Here is a 23,482-nt window from a genome sequence, read left to right on the forward strand (position 1 = left end):
AATATAATATAATATAATATAATATAATATAATATAATATAATATAATATAATATAATATAATATAATATAATATAATATAATATAATATAATATAATTTCTCTCCTGCAGGACAGATGGAGGACACAACTGTGTAGGATCCTCCAAATCGTTCCTCACCTGTAATACTCAGGTAATTACATTAACTTCCTTAAAAACAAACTCAGTGCACACAGGAACACAATGTGGAATATTTAGATATACAGTGCTTGTTTTTGTTGTGACAGGCCTGCCCCATTGGATCAAGAGACTTCAGGGAGGAACAATGTTCAGAGTTTGACAGAATGGACTTTCAAGGAAAACGACACACTTGGGTGCCTTATTATGGAGGTATAGTCTCTGTTAGAGTCTCTTAAAATCTGTCGCCGTCACCATCAAGAAGAAAGAAAAGGTTTTCCAGAAACTTTTCTGCTTCTTAATTTTTAACATAGAGTTGGATTAATATTTCATAAATATTCTACTACGTAAAAGTTTAATTAAAATGTTGACGACAAACATGGTGGGGATTACAGAGTACAATGCTTTGTTTCAAATTACACAGTATTCCAGGAAGGAAGTGTGTAAAGCTCCTGATTCAGTGTGTTGCTGATTACTCCTTTAATTTTCCAGCTTCTAATCCATGTGAGCTAAACTGTGTACCAAGGGGACAAAACTTCTTCTACCGCCACAGGCCCACAGTGGTGGATGGGACCCCATGCTATGTGGGGCGCACTGACATCTGTGTGGATGGAGTTTGTCGGGTAAGATTTGAAGCCCACTTTTTAAAAAAGTAACCATTTTCTGTATCTCCACAAACAAAAATTATTTTGAGGAATCCACACGCTAAAATTTGACATTTGGTGGTTCAATCTAGGGGTGACACATTTATGTAGTTTTCCATTTCAAAGACTTCACACCTAAACGTATTTGTCACACTGCTGATGTGTTGTCTCTTTCCAGCTATTGGACCATAGAGAGTTTATGGGTTTGGATAACGACACAGTCTCTGTCCACTCCTCTTCTCCTGTTGCTGTTTCCCCCCATCCAAGAGACACACGCACGTACATCTACAGGGCCGGGGTCTACGGGGAGTGCTCTGCCACCTGCGACGGAGGCATGCAGTACCGCAGCGTGGAGTGCTGGGTCCAGGACCCGTCAAACCCCCATGTGGTTGATGAGTCGTACTGCATCACGCAGCGCCTGCAGAGGCCACAGAGTCAGCAGGCGTGCAACATGCATCCATGTGCTGCAGCAGAGTTCAGCGTCTCCAGCTTCAGTGTGGTTTGTATCTCACAGTGTGGAACCTTTGATAGGTGTCATAGAAGCTAGAATAAGGTTAATGCTGTCTTTTCTTTGTCCGTCTTGGACTTTTGCTTACAGTGCCTTGAAAAAAAAAAATTTAATAAATGAAACCCTGAAAAGTGTGGTGTGCATTTGCATTAAGTCCCCGTTTGAGGACTTTTTGAACTTTCTCTCTATAAAAACATAGCTCCACTTAGCTTCTTTTGAGACTCTGGCAGTATGTTCTGCTTGCTACCTCCACTCTGGTTTTATCCTTAGATGTCCCTGTTCTGACCACCTTCTCTGTCCCCACTGAAAAAACAAAGCAAACAAACCTCTACTGTATTTATAAACCAGCTGAATTTACACTGATATTTACTTACTCATAGGTCACAGATGGACCATTTTCTAATTTGGCAAATTCTGAATTGATCAAAGTTATCACAGTAAAGTGGACTGAAAAGGTTTTTAACTTGAGAAAAATATGAAAAACATTTCTTCAATGTTCTATAATTGTTTCCCTTCACAAATGTGCATTCATTTATGTAAATCTATTATGCTAATGTACAAATAAAATAAATAAAGTTTGTGTTTTTAACCTAAGAATATGACAAATTAAAGCACTAATGTAAATACATTTGCTTATAACATAACTACATAGACAGTCAGGTTGAATCTGTAATTGGTTGTCAGTGTTCAGTGACCTGTGGGGAAGGGCAGCAGACGAGGGAGGTGGTCTGTGTGGGAGCGAGAGGGGAACACCTGCCTGACCACGCCTGCAGAGGACTGGCCAGACCTGCTTCTGTCCAGACCTGCCGCCGACCTGCCTGTCACACACACATTTCCTGGCATGTGACCGAGTTTGGACTTGTAAGTTTAAGAGGAAAGTCTCTGCAAATGCATAAAAAAAAATTAAAAATTAATCCGCATGAGTACGTCAGCATTAACAACTCCTCTTAAATCCGCAGTGCTCCAGAAGCTGTGGAGGTGGCGTGAGGGAGAGGAAGGTTGGCTGTTTTGATGCAGATCTGAATCCCTTCTCTGAGGATCAATGTGGATTTGACAGCAGGCCCACATCTGTCGAAACATGCAATGCGCAGCCCTGTAACAGACCACAAAGTGAGCCAAACGTTGACTGTGGAGTGTTTTGGTTGGAATATTTGTGCTTTTCAGCCATTACAGCCTTATTTCTTTCCAGGGGTTCCAAGCATCCAGGACTCAGGGACTGGTAGAGGCACCATAAGGTTTGTGCCCCATGTTCCAGGGGAACAGTCAGGTTTGTTTCAGGTTTTTTTTTTTACTTTTTAACTGAATAATTTGCAGTCACAGACGGTTGCAGTTGAAATTATGATGTTCAAATAGCAAGATTTTTCCTCCTTATGAATAAACATTTGTTTATTGAAGTTTTTTTAATTTTGCAACTTTTCTTTTATTCGTGGACCTACAAAGAAGTGTCAAGTTCATCTGTATACATTTTAAGTTTTTAAAATAGTTATTCTGAGAGGTCAAATAGTCCTCAGGGCCACTTGGTTGGCCAGGGGCCCCTAAGAAATAACTTTTTTATGATCTCTTGCATGTTCTAAAAGCTATGGTTAGTATCAGATTTTTAAGTAGATTTCAGAAAAAAAAAAAAAAACTTTTATTTTCCACTAAATGATCCCAGGATCTCTACTCGATATCGATAGATTTAATGGTTATTCCCAATGCAGATTACTTTGGATTTAAGAACAGCAACATTCAGTGAAATTATTACCCTCTCGTGTTAGGTCTGCCTTGTGTCCAGTCACTGTATGGATGCTGTCCTGATGGCCACACACCTGCAACTGGACCCAGGAACCAGGGCTGCACACAAGATGACTGTGTTCGTAGCAGGTAATGTGCTCTCTGGATTCTGCCATTTAAACCAGTATTTGACTAAAGTAAGTTGCTTTGTACTCGTTAAATGTTTTCTATAACAGAAAGACTTTCTCATCCTCAGATATGGCTGTTGTTTAGATGGAGTGACACCAGCTACAGGGTTTGGAATGGCTGGATGTCCGGAGTACCAAACACCTGGGGTAGGACTCAAATTTGGTTGACTTGGTTAGACCTTCACTTTTTAACTTTGCTATATTTTTGTGTAAATTTGAATAAAAGTCACTTCATTGGACTTCAGGCCATACAGTACCACCTACACGGCAACCAGTGCAAATACCCAAAGACATCATAAAACAAAATTGTTCAGCTTCCGATGCCAAAGTCTGCTCCATTGAAGTGTTATGTTCAAATCACCTGACTTTATTTGATGTGATGACAGGGTCCAAGAGAGACCCTTACATACATCTACAGGGCTGGAGTCTACAGCGAGTGCTCTGCCTCCTGCGATGGAGGCGTGCAGTACCGCAGCGTGGAGTGTTTGGTTCAGGACCCATCAAACCCCAGAGTGGTGGACGAGTCCTACTGCATCGCCCTCCGTCTGCAGAGGCCACTCAGTCAGCAGCCTTGCAACAGACATGCTTGTGCTGCTGCAGAGTACAGCGTCTCCAGCTTCAGTGTGGTTAGTATCTCACTCCAAATTATGGTCTATCTATCACATCGTTTGGTGAACCATCACCCTAAGCTAGACTGTTGTAAAACTGACGTACGAAGCAAGGTTTTTTTTTTCCCTAGGCTATATGGCCTAAGTGACTGAGTTCCTGCTAGAATGCTGTTTGCTCATATCCTCTTAACAGTTTTACATTTTCTTTCAGCTGAGAGTTTTCTATTTCTCAGTAACTGTCAACAGTCATTCGTAGATGTTTTTACAGGGTCTACGCTGTAACCTTCTTGGCTAATTTGACGACAAAAGATAAATGGATTTATTTCAGCGGAATGTGGTTTTGCCTTTTGTCAGTGTTCAGTGACCTGTGGGGAAGGGCAGCAGACGAGGGAGGTGGTCTGTGTGGGAGCGAGAGGGGAACACCTGCCTGACCACGCCTGCAGAGGACTGGCCAGACCTGCTTCTGTCCAGACCTGCCGCCGAACTGCCTGTCACACGCACATTTCCTGGCATGTGACCGAGTTTGGACTTGTAAGTTTAAGCGAAAACATCCTCACCATCATTATTGCTGCTGTTATCTCTACCTTGTTAGCCTCTGTCTTTTGTCCTTGCAGTGCACCAGAAGCTGTGGCGGTGGCGTGAGAGAGAGGAAGGTCGGCTGCTTTGATACAGATCTCAATCCCTACCCAGAAGAACGATGTGGAGCAGCTAGTAGACCTCTTTCTGTAGAGTCATGCAACACACAAACCTGTCCAGGAGTGCAAAGTGAGAAAAAACCTCTTTTGAAACCTTCGGTTTTGCATTTATTTCGTGTGATAAGTTTTTCAAATATTTTTTAGCGGTTCCGAGTGTTCAAAATCCAGAGGCCGGAGAAAGCCCAAGAAGATTTGTGCCACATGTTCCGGGACATCATTCAGGTTTGTAAAAATGTCACTCTGCCTCTTAGCATCCAGGCTGGTAAATCTACCAGAAAAACAAAGTGTGGACATGGTTTACTATTTGATTTTGTTGCATTCTAAACTTTCGAACAAAAATGCAAAACCACTGACATTTCTGATCTAATCCATTGTGAAAATTTAAATCAATAGTATGTTGAACAAATATGCAAATGCAGAAGACCACAAAAAAAGATCGAAACAAAACGTCTATGGCATTTTAGGTGGCTATAATGAGTACGCTGTGTTTGATGTCATGTTTTCTTGCTTTAGTTCCAAGGCCAGACACGTACAGTGAGAGGGGTCCCTACCCTCCTGTGTACGGTCCTCACTGTGCTCAGTCATTGTACGGCTGCTGTCCTGATGGCCACACCTCTGCAACTGGACTTAGGAGCCAGGGCTGCCCACATGACTGTGCTCAGAGCAGGTAACCTGCTGTCTTCATCTGAGCTTTGAAACTAGTTAATAACATCCAGAGAAATTATGTTTCTAACAGAGAAATTGTTTATAGATATGGCTGTTGTTTGGATGGAGTGACTCCAGCTCCAGGAGTCGGAAGGGCCGGATGTCCTGAGTTTCAAACGACTGAGGTAGGAAGGAAATGTGTGGCCTACATTAACACACTGAGGTGAAATTTATAAAGCGTAGCCATTTCCACCATTCTCCACAGATGGTTTGCTCTTATTTGTTTCTGTACTGGATTCGCAAAGCAAATTGATCTAAATCAATGGTCTCAACCTCCAGTTCGCAAAGGACAAAGTCCTGTAACTTTTAAATGTTTCTCTGCTTCAGCACACCTGGCTTCAATATTAGCTCATTAGCAGAGCTCTACAAGGCTTGAATGTATGCTAGCCCTGCGGTGGACTGGCAATCTGTCCGCCTCTCACTAGTTGACAGCTGGAGATAGGCACCAACACCACTCCCGACCCCAATGGGATAAGGGTGTAAGAAAATGGATGAATGAATGTTAAACACAAGGTGTTCTTGGCAGCTATAGCAGATGATGTTATTGTTTTGTACTCAAAAATGACATCCTTTCATTCCAGTCTGGTCCTCTTCTTATAGTGCATACAAATAGAAAACAAATGTGAAAACCCATATAATTATATCAGAATTTTTAAAAAATTATGTATTTAATGTCAATTTACATACACCACTTCCTGCATTCTAACCTTAACCACAGCCATCATTAGTTTTTGTTTTTTTTTCTTTCCTAACAGCTGCGTCCATCTCACCCTGCTGATCCATCCAGCGGGAACGTTTGCCTCCTGCCCCGTGATGAAGGTCCTTGTGACAACTGGATGGTTCGGTTTATATATGACTACAGCACTGGCAAATGCAAGGAGTTCTGGTACGGAGGCTGCCATGGCAATGCCAACAACTTCAGGTCAATGGAAGATTGCAGGAGGGAGTGCGAGGGCGTTTCAAGAGGGCCTGCACCTGCCAGGGGGGCGTCTGGAAGAGGATCACTTGGAAGCATTGCAAGGGCAAGGGCTCAGCGCTCACGTATTCAGCGTGCAGAATAGAAAAAGAATTGTAAGATACAATATATATACTGTTATGTAGAGATTATTTTAAACTAATTTGAAGAGATTGTAAATTATTACAATATTTTTCAAAGCAGTACCGTACAATTTTATTGCTCCGATCAATATTTTCAAATGAAAATGCTTCTTGAAGTCTTTAGAACTGTTTCTGAAAATAATAAAAGTAAAGTGAAATATTCAATTATTTGAATTCATTCAAAATAGTAACTGAAAAGCTCGCTATTCTACAAACCCAGTTATTGGCTTGTATGCTTTATACTTTTTAGGTTCTGTTCTTCCCATCAGTTTTAAATATGTCTTTACTACCTAATACTGGAATATGTGGATGGACAGGATTTTGTTCATATGCCACAGGTCTATATGTCAAATCAACATGAGATTTTATCATAATAAATGATATATACTTACAAATCTTTGTCCTGATTTTACATTTTATTTGTTTTCTTCTGCAAATGCCTTTGTGATGTTGATTGATCATTGACATACCGTAAAACTGTGAGTAGGCCCAATCAATAAAGTGTTATTTGATGCTCCTGCAATTGGTGTTATTTATCTGTGATAGTGTGGTCATGCAATATCTGTAGATGGGAAATTTGTAAAAAGGGATCAAACACTTGCATTAAAAACTGCAAACCATAATTTAAAAAGTTGTTTCATACTTTGGTAAAAGTAAGTTTTGTGCATTCAGTCTTTAGATCTATTATAATTTTAAAAATAATTATATAAAAATAATATGAGTAGTTTATTATAGGTCAGTATTAATATTAACAATCTCCTCTGAAGAAAATGATTAAAGATTGTAAGCTTCCAACTCTTAAAGACAAGTAATCCGTACGTAGTTTAGTGCATTAGCATTAACTTTTTGGTTTACATCAGAACTTATTTAGCTTAACTAGTTTCCAGTTGCTACAAAAATAAATATTTTACCATTTCATTTGACTTCAGTTTTACTTTTATTTTGAAACCAAATTTTTATTTTGAAGCCGTAATGTTTTACAACCGGAAACACATTTGCGTTAGTTCCTTCAAGTGTTTTTTTCTAGAATCCTTGCTTTGCTCGGGCAACCTGAAAAGTAGATTAAGCGATTCATTTTCCCTGCTTTGTTTGCTTCCACTGTAAACTTGGAGGACCTGTAGTGAGGGCAGATATGGTAAGTGTTGCTTCCACTGAGGTTTGAAATATAAGAAACACTGATAATAAGCGACACTGCTAGTTATTCTGTTTTTGCTAAGCTAGCAAGCTGCGACGCTAATACTTGCTACTAATTTTAATCTGTCAGATGTATTTTTTTGCTGTTACAAGATTGATTTAAATTTGAAATTAACCCACGGCTTGGATACTTGTTATATAATTTTGCTTCTGTTGGATTGGTGTCTGTTGTATTTTTTATGTTGTATGTACTTATTCAGAGTCGTGGCGTTTTGTCTTTAACCAAAAATGGTCTACACTCGTAATGTTTGGAAATGACTGTCAGAAGCCCTCCTTATTTATCTTTGGCATTAGAGTAAATAATGAAATCCATTTTTAGACTATATCATTTGTGGCACATTGCTATACTATTATGTTTTTACTAAATTTAAACTTGTGTTTTTCAGTCGCACACAATTTTGCTTGTCCAGCCGACCAAGAGACCAGAGGGCCGCACATATGCGGACTACGAGTCGGTAAACGAATGCATGGAAGGTATATTTTTTCCTCTCTTTTTAAGTTTAACTATTTATACAAATGAAATTTGATGCCGAATCGGTATACTATAAAGTGATAGAAGGGAACTGTAGCAACACGATGTTCACCCACGTTTTAACCAAGCATCTGTAGGGCGACAGACGAGAGAAGATTTGATTAAACATTATACAGTGTTTGGTTCTGTGAGACCGAATTCTAAAAATCTATTGTTGTATAATGCAAATGACCTGTTAACTGTCTACTAAGAGATGAAGACCTGTATCAAATTTTATAGAATAATCTGAATGGACGGAGCCAGACTCTCTTTTTGAGCAAGTCTCAGTCCGGTTTCACACCAAAGAGTTGGTGTGTGTATAGTATAGTTAACTATACAAGAGTATAGTTAACTTCTGTTTGGAAGTAGACCAGCCTCAATTGAACTTATTACAGGAAATGTACGTCTTTAGGCTTTATTAGCCTAAAATGGAGTCCTAACGCCACTACTGTATGTACTGAAATCGTACGCGATTTGTTGTTTTCCGCTCAGCAATACTGACGGTTCGTTATGGTACATAATCGTATTTACTAACTCACTTTTCTTTTTAGACAAAAAAATTACTCTCAATATTTCTAAATTTTCCAACATTTTAAAATGACAATAAATGTATTTTTAAATAACTACAAATATTTCCTGTGGCCCGGATTTAATAATTTTAGGTATGCAAAGAGGATAAAATATACCAGATTAAATTTAAATAAACCAAAAAGATATGTTTTTAGTGCTCAGTGTTTTCAGTACTACAGAAACCAAGTTCACCATGGTTGTAGAGGTTTTTCCACAACACATGTTTTATCAACATCTTCAAAGAAAATTTTAATTTACTCAATATCAACAGACATCAGGACACTGTTACTGTTTTCCTTTAATCTTCATTAGCACACTATTATATTTTCCTTCCATATCTTGCTGTTTAAAACTATTGTGCCTTGTCTTCCAGGTGTTTGCAAAATGTATGAAGAGCATCTGAAAAGGATGAATCCAAACAGTCCATCCATTACTTACGACATTAGTCAGCTGTTTGACTTCATCGATGACCTGGCAGATCTGAGCTGTCTTGTGTAAGGATGGATTACTAGAAGAACAGGCTGTACGTTTTTTGTGGAATGTTGATTGCTCTCTATAAAAAAATATATATATATTTTGTTTTTAATACAGGTACAGAGCTGACACGCAGACATACCAACCTTACAACAAAGACTGGATTAAAGAGAAGATATATGTCCTGCTGCGGCGCCAGGCTCAGCAAGCGGCAAAGTAAAAGCATGTTTGACATGTTGTCCTTCTACATGCACCTGAAAGGAGTTTAAACCCCTGTAACTGCAGAGTGCTTCAGATATGTGTACAAGGACAACACCCTCGTGCTGCCAAGGGTTTCATTGTAAATTGTGTATACATTGGAAAATGTGGTGGGGTGATAAAAACATTTCAGGGCTTTATATTGACAATTTGCTATGCCTAGGATCTTTTTTGTCATTCCATTACATGCATTTCCAATTTGTTACACATTGAGAATTGGGGTAATGGCTGGAGGGATAACTTCTCTCTTCAGTACCTGCCTTTGGAAATGTTTTACATTATGGCTAGATGGTTTGTTTCTGGATTCACTGCTGGCTTTACATGCAGGTGATTTATGTCTGAATTAGAGTGAAGTGAAAACATTCATAAGGTTATTATTTCTCATTTCATTTTTTTATTGCCATTATGGTAGAAATTTTGTTTTTATCTTTTGTTTAATGTAAATGTCAGACTTTTTAAACTATTGTCTGTTATCTTTGAGTTAAACAAAATAAACAGTTGTTTTCTGACTTCAGTCTATTTAATCTGCAATTATTGTATGTGGAGGATCCTCCATCTTTTCTTCAGTGTTAGTATTTATTTAAATGTTTTCACATTGTACCACAACTCATCTTTTGCAAAATTGTCTTGTGATGGTAGATTAATGAAAGAATTATGGTTAAATTGATATTATAGCTTGATACTGCACGGCCCATATGACCTATCACAGTAAGTACATTACTGTTGCTGCTTTTACATTTCTAAAAGATCTTTTTCTAAAAGATACAAATTTACTATTGTGACTTATAAAGAAATATAGCTGTTCCAAAGCAAGTGAAGATATTACTCAAATGGTCGAATGGTCATACTAAGCATTTTTATGGGAAAAGAAATCGATGGTAGAAAATTAGTTTTTTGCTTTTTTTTTGTCTTGCTACTGTCTCTTTAAATGTGGCGGGCTGCCCTGTTGTTGCAGTGTCGGAAACCCCGTACTGCCTGTGAAGGGACCCAAGATGGCTGAAAACTCAAGGGGGGCACTTAGCAATTATCTGAGCAAGACGTCTGAAATGAATGGCAAATAACAGTATAATGTAAAGCGCTATCTTGGATTAATTATTCTGCTCCACTTTGTTAGTCTGCACAATTTTGGGGGATGTCTGAGTATTAGAAATGAGAGAGAGGTCTCTCCGCGGCCCCGAGCCAGAACATGGCGGAATACTTGGGGAAGAGACACCAGCTAATGCTAGTTAGCTGGCGTAATATTTAAAGAAGAGCGGAGACGCTGTTTTTGATTTAAGCAGGGCTTGTTGTTCGCGAGTAAAAAATAATGTTATCGGTGTTGAACAGCGGTGAGTTTGCTTTAGACTGTAGCTCTATAGTGAATATATAGAGCGTAGGCAGCGAGCGTACTAGTTAGCTAACGTTACCTGCAAGCGTACAAACTGTACTGAGAGGAAACCAGTGTCGTTTTGTTGAGCTGGATTTATTTTTGAATGTGTCTGTCTCAGCTGTAGGCGTACAGTTTGTTATGTCTTTCCATTGTTTTTTGTAGAAAACAGACGAAGACGTCAGTTGTCCATCGTTCAGTTCATTATACTGTCGTTACCTTGCCACAATGGTTTCTGTGCTGTTTCTGTCAGGCGCACTGCCTGTATCCCTGGTGAGATAAGTTTCGACTCGGCTTGGCAAAACTAAAACAAAAAACTTGTAAATGCAAAATCCTTCAGAGAAGGCTACGAAAACCCTCTGACGATCTTCAAAGTAAAGATCAAGCCCTTTTAAAAAAGACTTTTAACACTTCAGAAGTGGACAGGTGTTGGGGGTAAAACTGCAGTTGTGTTACTAGGTGAGGAAACCCTACTGTGAGACTCAAAGAAGTTCGGAGAAGGGAACACCGGTTACAATCACCTGCCAAGATGACGGACACTCGTAGGAGAGTCAAAGTCTATACCCTCAACGAGGACAGACAGTGGGATGACCGTGGAACCGGGCATGTCTCCTCATGCTATGTGGAGCGTTTAAAAGGCACTTCTCTCCTGGTTCGAGCAGAGAGTGATGGTAAGTGAACAACTGAAGGGTGAATAAAAAAAAAAAACCTCCCAGATTCTATATAGCCCCCCCCCCCCCCTGTACAAATGTTTACCTTTTTGGTAATTATTTTTATGTTAATTGTACAGTGTGGTTTTGATTGTGATTTTACAACTTTGAGATTTCCCATTCTGGGATTAATAAAGTACTTTGTTTCTGTACAGTAACAGCATTTTTTTAAAAGTAGCTTCTTTTTTTAGGCTTTGTTGCACATTTTCAACACATATGTGTCACCTTTTTAATCTGGCAGGCTCACTACTATTGGAGTCCAAAATCAACCCAAATACAGCGTACCAGAAACAGCAGGTCAGTACACAACACAGTACTTGGTTGAAAAAGAAACGTTCTTTTCTGATGAGTCCAGGTTGTAAATTTGGGTTGTTTTTCTTTTAAAAAGGACACATTGATAGTATGGTCAGAAGCTGAGAACTATGATCTAGCACTCAGCTTTCAGGAGAAGGCTGGCTGTGATGAAATCTGGGAGAAAATATGTCAGGTAACTATTTTTTGTACGTGTTTGTCTTTTCTGTCATTGTGTGTAGTGGATATGCACTAATAAGTGAAGCGGAAATTAAAATCAGCCCGTTTTTGGTTTGCTTTCACTGATGTATGGCAGGGCAATTAAAAAAAATTATAATGCTACTCAATTTATCACACATATATCATCGCATGTGTAATATGCATATCTCAAAGGACGGTTTGAAGTGCAAAAATTGTTAGCTAGTATATTCTAAGTGTTATGAACTTGCTTTTATCTTGTTAACATAATATTTAGCCAGTTTGACAGTCTCATGCAGAAGATGTTCAAAACAAACATAAATGACATTGCCCAAAGTGGTAAAGGTCACAGACTGGAGGAAGAACATATGAGAAAGAGAGGCAAGCAGAAAACATGCAGATATTGCGGCTGATATTGTCATTGCATATCACCACCGCAAGATTTCTTAGTATCATTCAGTCTTCCTTTTTTTTACCTGTTCAAAAAAATGCATCAAAACTAAGGAATTCAACCATTCTTTGCCTACAAACAAAGAGCATGTAGTTTAATGTTCAGTAAAACAAAAATATGAAAGGTTAGCGATACACGATTAAATGTGCATAATCATTTTCTTCTCTCTTTTACTTCTTAGTTAAAAACCACCAAATTTATCAAAGGGCCTAGTGAATGTCTTGACATTCTTTGCAACTGGCTCAAATGTAATATACTGTTTATGTAGCTCTAATATCTGTTGCTCATTTGTTTGCCTCATCATCAAGGTGCAAGGAAAGGACCCCTCAGTGGACATCACGCAAGAAGTCGTGGACGAGTCTGAGGAGGAGCGCTTCGATGACATGTCTTCCCCAGGTTTGGAGCTGCCGCCGTGTGAACTAAACCGCCTGGAGGACCTCGCTGAGCTGGTGGCCTCCTCGCTCCCGTCGCCGCTGCGGCGCGAGAAACTGGCTTTGGCAGTGGAGAACGAAGGCTACATTCGCAAGCTTCTGGAACTGTTTCGTGTGTGTGAGGACTTGGAGAACCGAGAAGGACTGCACCAACTGTACGAAATAATTAAAGGCATCTTCCTGCTAAATCGCACCGCACTCTTCGAGGTGATGTTTTCTGACGAGTGCATCATGGACGTCATCGGCTGCCTGGAATTCGACCCAGCGCTGCCGCAGCCACGGCGGCATCGAGAGTTTCTGACTAAGACGGCGCGGTTTAAGGAGGTGATCCCCATCTCCGATCCTGAACTGCGTCAGAAAATACACCAGACATATCGCGTGCAGTACATTCAGGACATGGTGCTGCCCACGCCCTCTGTATTTGAGGAAAACATGCTGTCCACCCTGCACTCCTTCATCTTCTTCAATAAGGTGGAGATAGTGGGCATGCTACAGGTGAGATACAAACGTTTAAACACACGTAGAACACACACATTTGTTATGCTTTCCTCAGCGTGAAGTCATCTGAGTTTTTATGATCAAATGACCTTTGTGTTTTTGCACCATGTCAACTCACCAGTGTTTATGTATTGCTGTCTCCATAGAGATGGAGAGGTGTTGTGTAAATCAGTGTGGCTGTGCTAGAGGCAAACTAAAACGCATATAAACATTCACTGTTGACTCAGGGACACTGTGCATATGACCTTTTAGCATAAAGCTAAATTAAAGTTTTACTGTTTAAACAGGTTGAATACTTTGGTTAATATCACTTTATTTTTGTCGTTTAAACATTTTAAACCTCACATTATATTCTGATAAATTACACATGATCAAAAAGTAATAAAAAAAACAACCTTTATATATACTTTAATCTGTAAGATGTTTTGTTTCTGTTAGCGACATCTCACGATCGGGATTAATCAGCTGCTGTGTTGCATGTTGGACTGTCTTAGGAGAAAGTGATGTTGTGATCATATTATCTACTTGCTACTCACCACTTCATAACCTCTGCCCTGTTAATGTCAGGATGATGAGAAGTTCCTGACAGACCTCTTTGCACAGCTAACAGATGAGGCTACAGATGATGACAAAAGACAAGAACTGGTATGCCAAAAAATGAATTAGTAATTATCAACTTGTAATGCAAATCAGACAGATGTCGTTTTTTTTCTTCATGGTTCAAATAATTATGTTTTTGTATTTCTTTCAGGTAAACTTTTTAAAGGAGTTCTGTGCGTTTTCACAAACATTACAACCTCAAAACAGAGACGCTTTTTTCAAGACTTTGTCAAACATGGGCATTTTACCTGCACTAGAGGTCATACTGGTGAGTAAAATGACATTTATTGATGTTTAGATTTTATAGTAACATCAGTCGTTAATTTATCACATTTTCCTAAAGTAAAAACAAAGCATGCGAAAAATTTGAAATAAAGTATTTAGACCAATAAAACCTGTAGAACTGATTTGAATGCGTGTTTGCAGTTGCCTTGCAACATGAAGTTTATAAAGCTCAAAGAGAAAAGATGAAAGTGAAATATTTTTTATGATGTTAAATCATGGAGCAGAAATGTACTGGATGTCACGAGCTTTCTGTTTTGGGACATTCACATGCTCTAATTCTTCAAAATCTAGCATTTTTCAATCTTCCACCTCAGATGTTTTCAACCTTAAACCTCCCAGTCATGTTGCTCTGTAATGTTGCTGCTGTAGCTAAGAGGGAATACACAAAACATCAACAGTGACATTCGAACCGTCACTTATACATTACTTTATTGTTGAGTGAGGGAATACTGTTTCACTCTGTAAAAACGGTTGCTACAGCAAAAGTATATTTTGTCTGTAGAAGTTTGTACTTTTTCATCTTTAGTAGCTTTTCTCCAATTGGTGTAAACTGTTCCTTTAAGGATCAGAGGCACAAATGGAAATCTGGCATTCCTGATGTACGTCTTAATGTTTGTTTCTTTAATTAATCTCTTTTTTTAAAGTAGCGTCAGTGATAGCTGAAGGTAGCTGCAACATGTTTTTTTCACCGTGGCTAAAAAGCTTTAGGAGTAGCATCTTTATTTGAATTCAGCTGGTATTGTTATTGTCAAGGACTACAATACAGCAAGATAGTTGATATTCTCAGAATGAAGAGTTTGTCTCATATTTTACTATAAACGTATTTCACCAGTGAAGTTTCTAAATCCTGTTTTAAACAAGCGGACAGCGGCGTGTTTTAGTTGCTCTGTTTGGTGGAGTAAATGCTACGCTGGGTCCGTCTTTCTAAACATAACCGTCACAACATTTTGGTTTTGTTGATCCTCATGACTAATCCCTAGCTGCAGTGTTTTGGCTCTTCTGCGGCACCACTTCTTTTGGAGCTCACATCGTATTTTTCTTTGTAAACGTTAAGACAGAAAGGGAGGAATGTGAATCTTTGGCTCAACGCTCCAACAATATTTGGCCTATTTGAATTGCATTTTTCTAAAAATTAATAAACCTTAGCACATCAAGTTATGCATACAAGCAAAATCAAATATCTAGTACGCCTAAAGCATAAAAACGCGCTTTGAAGTTTATGTATTTATTTTGATCAATATCAAAACAGGCAAAATGAAAAAGTTTATTGTAGATTAGATTTTTGTTTTAATTGGAACTGACTTTGAAAGATATAAGAATGATTAATTGCATAAGCCTGATCACCTGCTGAGATTAGATCAGAAAAACACTTAAAGCAGTTTGAAATTTTAATTCCATTTTTAAATTTTTTTTCTCGTTTTCTATTTTAATCTTTAGAATAGTATTTTATTTGTTGAAATAATGAAGCTGATGACTAACAGACCCTTCTTTGCCCAACAGGGAATGGATGACGTTCAGGTTCGTGGGGCAGCCACAGATATTTTCTCTTATCTAGTGGAGTATAACCCCTCCATGGTACGAGAGTTTGTCATGCAGGAGTCTCAGCAAAATGATGATGTGAGTCTATATGAAAAATACTCTGAAATTAAATGAAAGTTATAGCACTTTCCCACAAGTGGTTTTAAACTCAACCCTTTTTTTTGTTCTCCAGGATATTCTTCTCATCAACCTGATCATAGAACACATGATCTGTGATACCGACCCAGAACTTGGCGGCGCTGTCCAGTTAATGGGTTTGCTGCGGACTTTATTGGACCCAGAGAACATGCTGGCAACCGCAAATGTGAGTTTTCACAGCTTTCACTTTAAGGGCTGGCTAATATGTCTTCTATCACTATCAAACGTGTTGAAACTGTTAAGAAAGGAGTGTGATGGATTAAAAACAATCTCTTTTGTCATTATTGCGATAGATACCACAAAATATTCTGATTGAAATATTTTGTCCACATCGCCCATCCCAACATCAGGTTTTAGACGACTGTAATTTTACTCAAAGCAGGGGCAAGATCTGTTTTATAAAACAATGTTTTAGTAGAAGCACAATTTTTGTCGTGGTGAGAAGCTTTGACGGATGTGAAAATGAGAAATGAAGTAAATTTTGCTGTGGAGGTTATGTCCAGAAACAAACTTTTATTAATTTGAAGGAAAATATACCATGAGTTAATTCATAGCAGACTCTGTGACCATTTAAAGAATGTAAGAACATACAGTTACATTTTCCATAAATTGAAGTTACTTTTGCTAATTGAATGAGTTCAGTTTTCCCAACCTAATCACTACGGCCACTATGCCTGCCATTTTGGATACATTTTTACATACCTGACACATGCTGGATTCTTGTATAATTGCTTTCCGCAAATAATATTTACGTTTTACAGTCATTTCCAAGACTGACATGACAATGCTACTTGTCCTGCTGACCAACAAACTGTGGGTTATTAAGCTACATGTTTTGCTTAGTCTGTAGTTGTGGCATTAATATAGAAGTCAATAAATAGATTTACAAGCAGAAATTGTTTCTCACAACCAGAATTGAATTTACCAAACTTACGTATTTTCAGCTGTTGCAAGTGATCTGAAGTAGACAGACAGGACATTTGAAATTAGTGAAATAATGCTAAAACCTTTCTTTTTTCTCCCCAGAAAACAGAAAAGACAGAGTTCCTGAGCTTTTTCTACAAGCATTGTATGCATGTCCTCTCTGCTCCACTCTTAGCCAACACAACAGAAGAAAAACCAAGCAAAGGTACTGAATATTTTTAAGATCTGGCAAATGTGCATTTTTATTACAAATGTTGCGTTTTTTTTTTTTATTTAGTTGTCTGCATTTTCTGTTGTCTGTAGATGATTTTCAAACAGCCCAGTTGCTTGCCTTGATTTTGGAGCTGCTAACGTTTTGTGTTGAGCATCACACGTATCACATCAAGAACTACATCATCAACAAAGATATCCTAAGGAGGGTACTGGTTCTCACTGCCTCTCAACACGCCTTTTTGGCACTATGTAAGTCTCAACATGAATATTTTAGTCATTGCCTGGTAACCTACGTACAATGAGTTGTGAATATTCCTACCGTTGTAGTGATACATATGTTTGACTCGTGTTATTAGATGCAGTTTCTGAAAGAAATATAAATAATCAGGTTAAAAATTTGCCCGTAGAATTTGACCTGTTTAGATGAAAGATCCACTTAAAAGGAAATGTGTTACTTGTGCTGTTGTGGAACTGCAGCATTTTTCATAGTAAACTACAGAATGCGATGATAAATGTTGGAAAAGTGTTTAAGGTTTCCTTCACCCTGATCATGAACAACATTCCTGTAGACAGACTTTAATGCGTAAGATGTGGGGAAATTACAATGCTGACACCGTGACCGATGGGATTTTTGTTTTGCTGTATTTCACTATTATTTTTGAATAATTTCAGTCTCTTTCCATTTTAAATTCTCACCACAGCTAAGTCATTTTACTGTCATGATTATTATTATGACAGGAAGGTATTTTCGCTTACAATACCATTCATTCTAATGGGAATGTTCCAGTAAATGAATCTCTTTTTGGTTGAGTAACTTGTTCATAATGTAAAAGAACAGCTGCTCAATACTGAGCAATTAAAAGAGTGATGAAAATGTGTTATGTTTTGCTGTTGTTAAACATTGCACTGAAGCGGATTAATTCATGAGTTTAAATGCAGGTGTGAAGCACATGTATAGAAATTATGACGCAAAACTTTGTTGTGAAACGTAGTTCCAAAAATAATAATTTTTCTTCGATTCATTGTAAGACATGATTCCATGCTTTAGTGCCAGTTTAACACATCACATCAAATTGCATTCTGCTGTAAAAAAAATGCATGACTGAACTGAATTGTGGGTAAAGGGTGAATTGTATTTAGCAAGTGTCTCAGATATTGGTTATGTGTTGGGTCGTTGATGGCACATTGATTTCAGTCATAAAAAATTTGTTAACCTTTATACATTTGACACATGTGTAATGACATGTGTCTGTTCTTTCCTTTAAGACATGCCGTATGAGTTTGAGTTAAAATGTGCAAAGAAAACAGATTTTTGTGCCTCTGTTGGTTGTAGTTTCTCTGTTAGTTTCGTGTTGCTGGATATTTGAATGTTTTCTGAAAGGATTTCTTCTTGCTGCTCCTGTTGTGGATTGCTGTGATTGAAACTTAAGAGATGTATTGATGCTTGCGTGTCAAATGCTTGTGTTTTCCCCTTAATCCACACCAGTGAGTTGTAACGCTATTTGTACCTAAGCTGTGCAAGTTTGGAGCTCTGCATGAAAGTATCTTTCCTTTTTCTCAGGTGCCCTGCGCTTCATGAGGAGGATTGTAGGCCTGAAGGACGAGTTCTACAATCGGTACATCATGAGAAACTTCCTGTTTGAGCCCGTCGTTAAAGCCTTCCGAAACAACGGATCGCGCTACAACCTATTAAACTCAGCTATGATTGAGATGTTTGAATATGTCCGTGTGGTGAGTATTGTTCCCACGTGAAATACTTTCCACAAAATTGCTTCTGCTTAAATTGGAAATTCTATTTAAAAATTTGTTTACTTTTCCTGTCAAATTAATTAAATTGAGAAAAGAAGTATTCTCTTGGGTTTAAATAACCAAAAAAGTAACACTTTCTCATGGATTACCCACCTCAGAAACCAAAAGAAATAGTTTTTTTATGGCAATAGAAGTTCCAATAGTATCTAATTACTCATGTGATATTAAAGTTAGTTCAACAAATATGATGTATGTTGTGCTTAGAAGTTTATCATCAGTCATCAGTCTTCTATACTTTTCTTTTCATCTGTGATTTAATAGATTTATTTTGCCTCCCATTCTAGGAGGACATAAAGTCTCTGACCGCTCACATTGTGGAGAACTACTGGAAGTCTCTGGAGGATGTAGACTACGTCCAGACATTCAAAGGCCTAAAGCTGCGATACGAACAGCAGCGAGAGAGACAAGACAACCCCAAACTGGATAGGTGAGAAAATCAAGGCGCGGCAGTGTTATTACTGCTACTCCAGACTGAATTGTTGGGAAAACCTGTTTTTGTCTTGAAAGTTAATAATGTTTTTGTGATTTCTCTTTCTTCGTTCAGAGGTTAAAAAGCATGAATATGTACAATTATAAGTAGATGCTTTGCTTTAGATTGCTTATTTTCTTCCTCATAATTTTCTGCTGACTTTTTTTTTATCTCAATACTTCGGGTACATTGATGACTAAGATTGTGGAAACACAAACTTGAAGATGGAAAATGAAAAGCAATGCTGAAAATTGTTACTCATTCATAATTACCGGCTGTAAGAGTCTGTTCAAACAGAACCTAGATGATTTCTTATTTACTTTTTATACAGTTTATCTGTTTTTTCTTTGTGGTTGGCATGGCAACTAAAAGGTGCCTGGTCATAAAAAAAAAAAAAAGACTTGCTAAACACTTTTTATTCCTGAGCTAATTTTTCCCCCCCCATCTGAATCTCGACAGCATGCGCTCCATCCTGCGGAACCACCGCTTCCGTCGCGACGCGCGGACGTTAGAGGATGAGGAGGAGATGTGGTTCAACACAGATGAAGACGACCTTGAGGATGGCGAGGCCGTTGTTCCTCCCTCTGACAAGATGAAGAGCGAAGAAGACCTCATGGAACCTATTAGCAAATTCATGGAGAGAAAGAAATGTAAGTATAAGAAAATGGCTCTGCAGAACGCCTGAAGATTATTGTATGCTGTAGAAATTAGAGGACCAGCTATAGTAAATGTGTTCTGCAGATTAGCCATTTTAATGGTATATTAAAGGTCATGGTGAATAATAAAGATTTCTAAAACAGGAGTACATTTAGTTTTGGTCAGTTCAATTTCAAATCTAAATTCCTAAGTCAAACCTAAAATAAATTATTGTTTGCAAAGTCTTTAAACTACAACTCAAACTACATATTTTTTGGGAAATAAAATCAAAACAAAATCTTTGCTTTGACTTTGCATGCAGCATGTTAATCCTGATTATTCTAAACAGTAAAAACAGAGAAAGTGCTGAATTAGATGGAAACCCTGGCGTTATTTAACCATTACTCCCACCACATTGGTAACCAAGAGAAACAAAACGAAAGATCACATCAGTTATGAGCCAGCCTGGTCAAAAATTACCACATCTTTATACCAATGCAACACTTAATAGATTATTGGAAGACGATGGAGATGATGCAGTCCCCACAACTTCTTACAGTGTGTAGTTCTTAAGTAAACGACACTAAAGTGATTCTAAATGATGTGTCAACAATGTTTTATAGCTAACGTTTATTGCACTGACTAATTTGTTGCAGGTCTAGTATGTGTGTACATAGTGTGTATTTCAACAAAAGAAAACTATAAATAAAAACATCCTTAATAAACTAAATCAGAATTTGATTTCATTGAGTAAAGAGCTTTTGTTAATTTTTTAAAATGCATTTTAATTGTATTTACCAAACAGCTGTACATGCATTCTTTTCAGTTTGGTGTATATATTTGTTTGCCATTAATCAAAAGAAATAAAATCTTCAAATAGAATCCATGAGCTCAAAATATATTCATCCATTTTTAAAGTGGACCAAAATAGGCTCAGTTTGAAGAAACATCCCTAGTTGTTAGTAGACATGCGAGATTCTCTGAGGGGCAATTTCACTGTTTTACAAAAATGTATTTTTAGTAGTGTTTTGGGGTTTTATCTTAAACAAATTTTAGCAATTTTGAAACCTGGACTTTTGAAACCGTTGAGTATTTTCATACTGGTAACCCAGCCGATGTCTAGATATTAATGTGCAAACTGCTGGTCTATAATTCCTGTGTTTTTCTCGTTTAGGGTAAAGCGCATCTTAGTCTCTTCCTCACCCTGAAAAATGCAAGTAGTTTGGTGAGAATAACTTCTCACGTTGTCATGTTTACCCACAGTGAAAGACACGGAGGATAAAGAAGTATTGGGCAAGTCGAGTTTGTCAGGCAGGCAGAATCCCAGCTTCAAGCTTTCCTTCTCCGGATCCACTAAGACCAGCCTGGCCAGTCCTCCTTCATCAGCGTCACTGAACCCAGGTTCTCCAGGATCACCAGGGTCCCCCGGTTCAGGGGCACGGAGCTCACCCCCCATGACAGCTGTAACCACAAAGGTATTTGTTAAAACTTAAAAAAAATAAAAAAAAACTTGAGGAATTAAACACTTCAAAAACTAATTAGCACGGCTTTTGAACACCCTCTAGATAAGAGAGTGAATAAAACTTGTAAAAACTATGAAGCTTCACACCTAAGCTGTTAGTTTTCACACAGAACCTGCTTTTAATTGCAATTACGAGCAGTGTCATTGGACGACTTTACAGTTTTTTTTTTTTTAACAGATAATACACACATAAAAAACAATCACATGCCGTTTAGACAAACATGTTACCAAAATAAAAGTTCTGTTAGCGGCAGCTTTTTGAGGAAACACCGATTAAAGCCAACAGCAACTGCTGAACTCCATCATAAACTCCTCATGTACGGCCCTTTGATTTATGGCATTTTGCTTGTCTGCTGCAGGGAGGTTTAGTGGGACTGGTAGACTATCCGGATGATGATGAAGAGGAGGAAGAAGAGGAGGACGGAGAAAGTAAAGAGGATGCTCTGCCGCCCACAAAAAAATCCAAACTGAGCTCGTAAAGAGTCACTGTTGCAGCTTTTGCTCCGCTCAGACAGTCTCGGAACATTGACTCTTCACAGGAATGATCAAACTTGCAGACAAATTGAATGAATGAAAGCCGCCCCTCGTTGTGAGAGGGCGGCCCAACGAGGAGCAGACTGCTGATGGATATAAAGCCTCCTCAGATTCTCCCAGTTCATAGAAGTGCCAATCAGGAGAGCAGGAGTGGACAAACACCGTCTGAGAAGTGGAGTGGACGTGAAACACTTTGGTGGATGATGGAGCTCCCACGAGAGAGCCTCGCTGTTGTTTGGTGATTTCTCAACTGGAGTAAAAAAACCACATACTAATACAAATGTACACACAAGAGCATATGTGCTCGGACCATAACCCACTGCCCCCACCCTTTGCCCCCCCCCACTCAGGGAAGGACATCACAGCGATCCAGATGGGTCAGCCAATTCAGACCCACACCCACCTATTGCACCCCATTCCCTCCCTAGAGTTCACTTCCTCACTGTTCCTTTCTGCTTCCTTTTCTTCTGCTCTCGTTTCCTTCTCTTCGTCGGTTGCTTTTTGTTCCCTTTTAAGTTAGTTTCTAGGACCAGATGGGAGGCAGCACGAGGCAAACAGCTGCCCTTGTTGTCATTCGATGTCATCATTGTTGTTGCTCCTCAGTGGACGTTCTTTCTCTGGAGAGAAAAAAAAAGCCAGCAGTTTTTTTTCATGATTTTCCTTTTGTTCTCTATTTGTCTCTTCCACCTGTTTTTTGTAAATGACAACAAAAGAAAAAAAAGACCTGCCTTTAAATGTTCAGGACGTTTTCAGTCACACTTGAACAGGTTTTTAAAGACCTCAGTAGGTGAGCTAGTTTTACCCTTTTTTGCCCTTTGAAACTGCAGATTTTTTGGAGAATTTGTAATCCCATCTTGATTAAAGATTGAGTGGAATTCTAGATGTGATGATTTTTTTTTGTCATATCTTCTCATTTCTTTTCCTTTCAAGAGTGTACACTTAGTTGTTCGGAAAATTTGGGACCATTAAAAATGATCTTTCCTGTAAGATGTCCCCTATCTTTGTCCTGAGAAGTCGGTGTTTCTTTGTATCCAAGATTTGGTCTTTTGCTGATGTTTTCCCAGAACGATGCCAAGGCAGAGCAGAAAAGAACAGTGCAGGGAAAATGGAAGATTTGTTTTGACACATTAACATTTCAATTGTTATTCTGTTTCAAACTGCTTGTTCTGCAAATTGAACAGTGTCAAATCGTCCTCTCAGCTTTAAAGAAACCAGTTTTGTGAGATTGTTGGATGCTGAAGTCCTTATGATCCACCAGGTGGCGCTTTAGGTGCATAGAAAAGCTGGTATATTCTCCTGACTACAGTAGTTCATTTTTGTCCTCTGTAGAGGACATTTCTAAACTTGAATGTCTCCCACCCCCTGCATTCTACTTAATTAATTCCTTTTGGTATCTGGAGAGGACATTTAGGGCTTTTCAATGATACCACATGTGAAGGGGTGGGACTTTTGTACATACCTTTTTCTAATTCATAAAAATGGCATTTATCAGTAATAACACATTTTATGGGAAGAGACAAAGTAAGTGCATAAAACATTTTATTAC

The 23,482-nt window shown here is 38.4% G+C and overlaps 3 protein-coding genes across 3 annotated transcripts in view; all 3 read left to right on the plus strand.

Moving 5' to 3' along the window:
* paplnb (papilin b, proteoglycan-like sulfated glycoprotein) overlaps nucleotides 1-6,838 on the plus strand; it is an 8,544-nt gene extending 1,706 nt beyond the window's left edge. Inside the window, exons 4-19 of the mRNA XM_008397623.1 lie at nucleotides 112-172; nucleotides 267-369; nucleotides 649-779; nucleotides 979-1,299; nucleotides 1,993-2,169; nucleotides 2,268-2,418; nucleotides 2,498-2,575; nucleotides 3,066-3,171; nucleotides 3,278-3,356; nucleotides 3,596-3,835; nucleotides 4,172-4,348; nucleotides 4,432-4,582; nucleotides 4,657-4,734; nucleotides 5,026-5,179; nucleotides 5,264-5,342; nucleotides 5,973-6,838. Coding sequence (XP_008395845.1) covers nucleotides 112-172; nucleotides 267-369; nucleotides 649-779; nucleotides 979-1,299; nucleotides 1,993-2,169; nucleotides 2,268-2,418; nucleotides 2,498-2,575; nucleotides 3,066-3,171; nucleotides 3,278-3,356; nucleotides 3,596-3,835; nucleotides 4,172-4,348; nucleotides 4,432-4,582; nucleotides 4,657-4,734; nucleotides 5,026-5,179; nucleotides 5,264-5,342; nucleotides 5,973-6,278 — 2,392 coding nt within the window. The 3' untranslated portion in view covers nucleotides 6,279-6,838. The remainder of the gene's footprint in view (nucleotides 1-111; nucleotides 173-266; nucleotides 370-648; nucleotides 780-978; nucleotides 1,300-1,992; nucleotides 2,170-2,267; nucleotides 2,419-2,497; nucleotides 2,576-3,065; nucleotides 3,172-3,277; nucleotides 3,357-3,595; nucleotides 3,836-4,171; nucleotides 4,349-4,431; nucleotides 4,583-4,656; nucleotides 4,735-5,025; nucleotides 5,180-5,263; nucleotides 5,343-5,972) is intronic.
* A 471-nt stretch (nucleotides 6,839-7,309) lies between these two features.
* Nucleotides 7,310-9,836, plus strand: erh (ERH mRNA splicing and mitosis factor). Its single transcript, XM_008397622.2, has 4 exons — nucleotides 7,310-7,450; nucleotides 7,896-7,983; nucleotides 8,964-9,084; nucleotides 9,182-9,836. Exons 1-4 carry the CDS (start codon nucleotides 7,448-7,450, stop codon nucleotides 9,282-9,284), a joined length of 315 nt encoding a protein of 104 aa, XP_008395844.1. The 5' UTR covers nucleotides 7,310-7,447; the 3' UTR covers nucleotides 9,285-9,836.
* Nucleotides 9,837-10,275: 439 nt separating this feature from the next.
* On the plus strand, nucleotides 10,276-22,923 carry smek1 (SMEK homolog 1, suppressor of mek1 (Dictyostelium)). Its single transcript, XM_008397621.2, has 16 exons — nucleotides 10,276-11,062; nucleotides 11,148-11,359; nucleotides 11,640-11,695; nucleotides 11,787-11,885; nucleotides 12,647-13,264; nucleotides 13,835-13,912; nucleotides 14,019-14,135; nucleotides 15,653-15,769; nucleotides 15,864-15,995; nucleotides 16,856-16,958; nucleotides 17,057-17,215; nucleotides 18,528-18,697; nucleotides 19,060-19,202; nucleotides 19,704-19,894; nucleotides 21,144-21,355; nucleotides 21,762-22,923. The coding sequence occupies exons 2-16, from the start codon at nucleotides 11,218-11,220 to the stop codon at nucleotides 21,879-21,881; spliced, it is 2,457 nt and encodes an 818-aa protein (XP_008395843.1). The 5' UTR covers nucleotides 10,276-11,062; nucleotides 11,148-11,217; the 3' UTR covers nucleotides 21,882-22,923.
* The last annotated feature ends 559 nt before the right edge of the window (nucleotides 22,924-23,482 follow it).

This window comes from Poecilia reticulata, linkage group LG21, assembly GCF_000633615.1.
Source record: "Poecilia reticulata strain Guanapo linkage group LG21, Guppy_female_1.0+MT, whole genome shotgun sequence".
NCBI classification, from domain to species: Eukaryota; Metazoa; Chordata; class Actinopteri; order Cyprinodontiformes; family Poeciliidae; genus Poecilia; species Poecilia reticulata.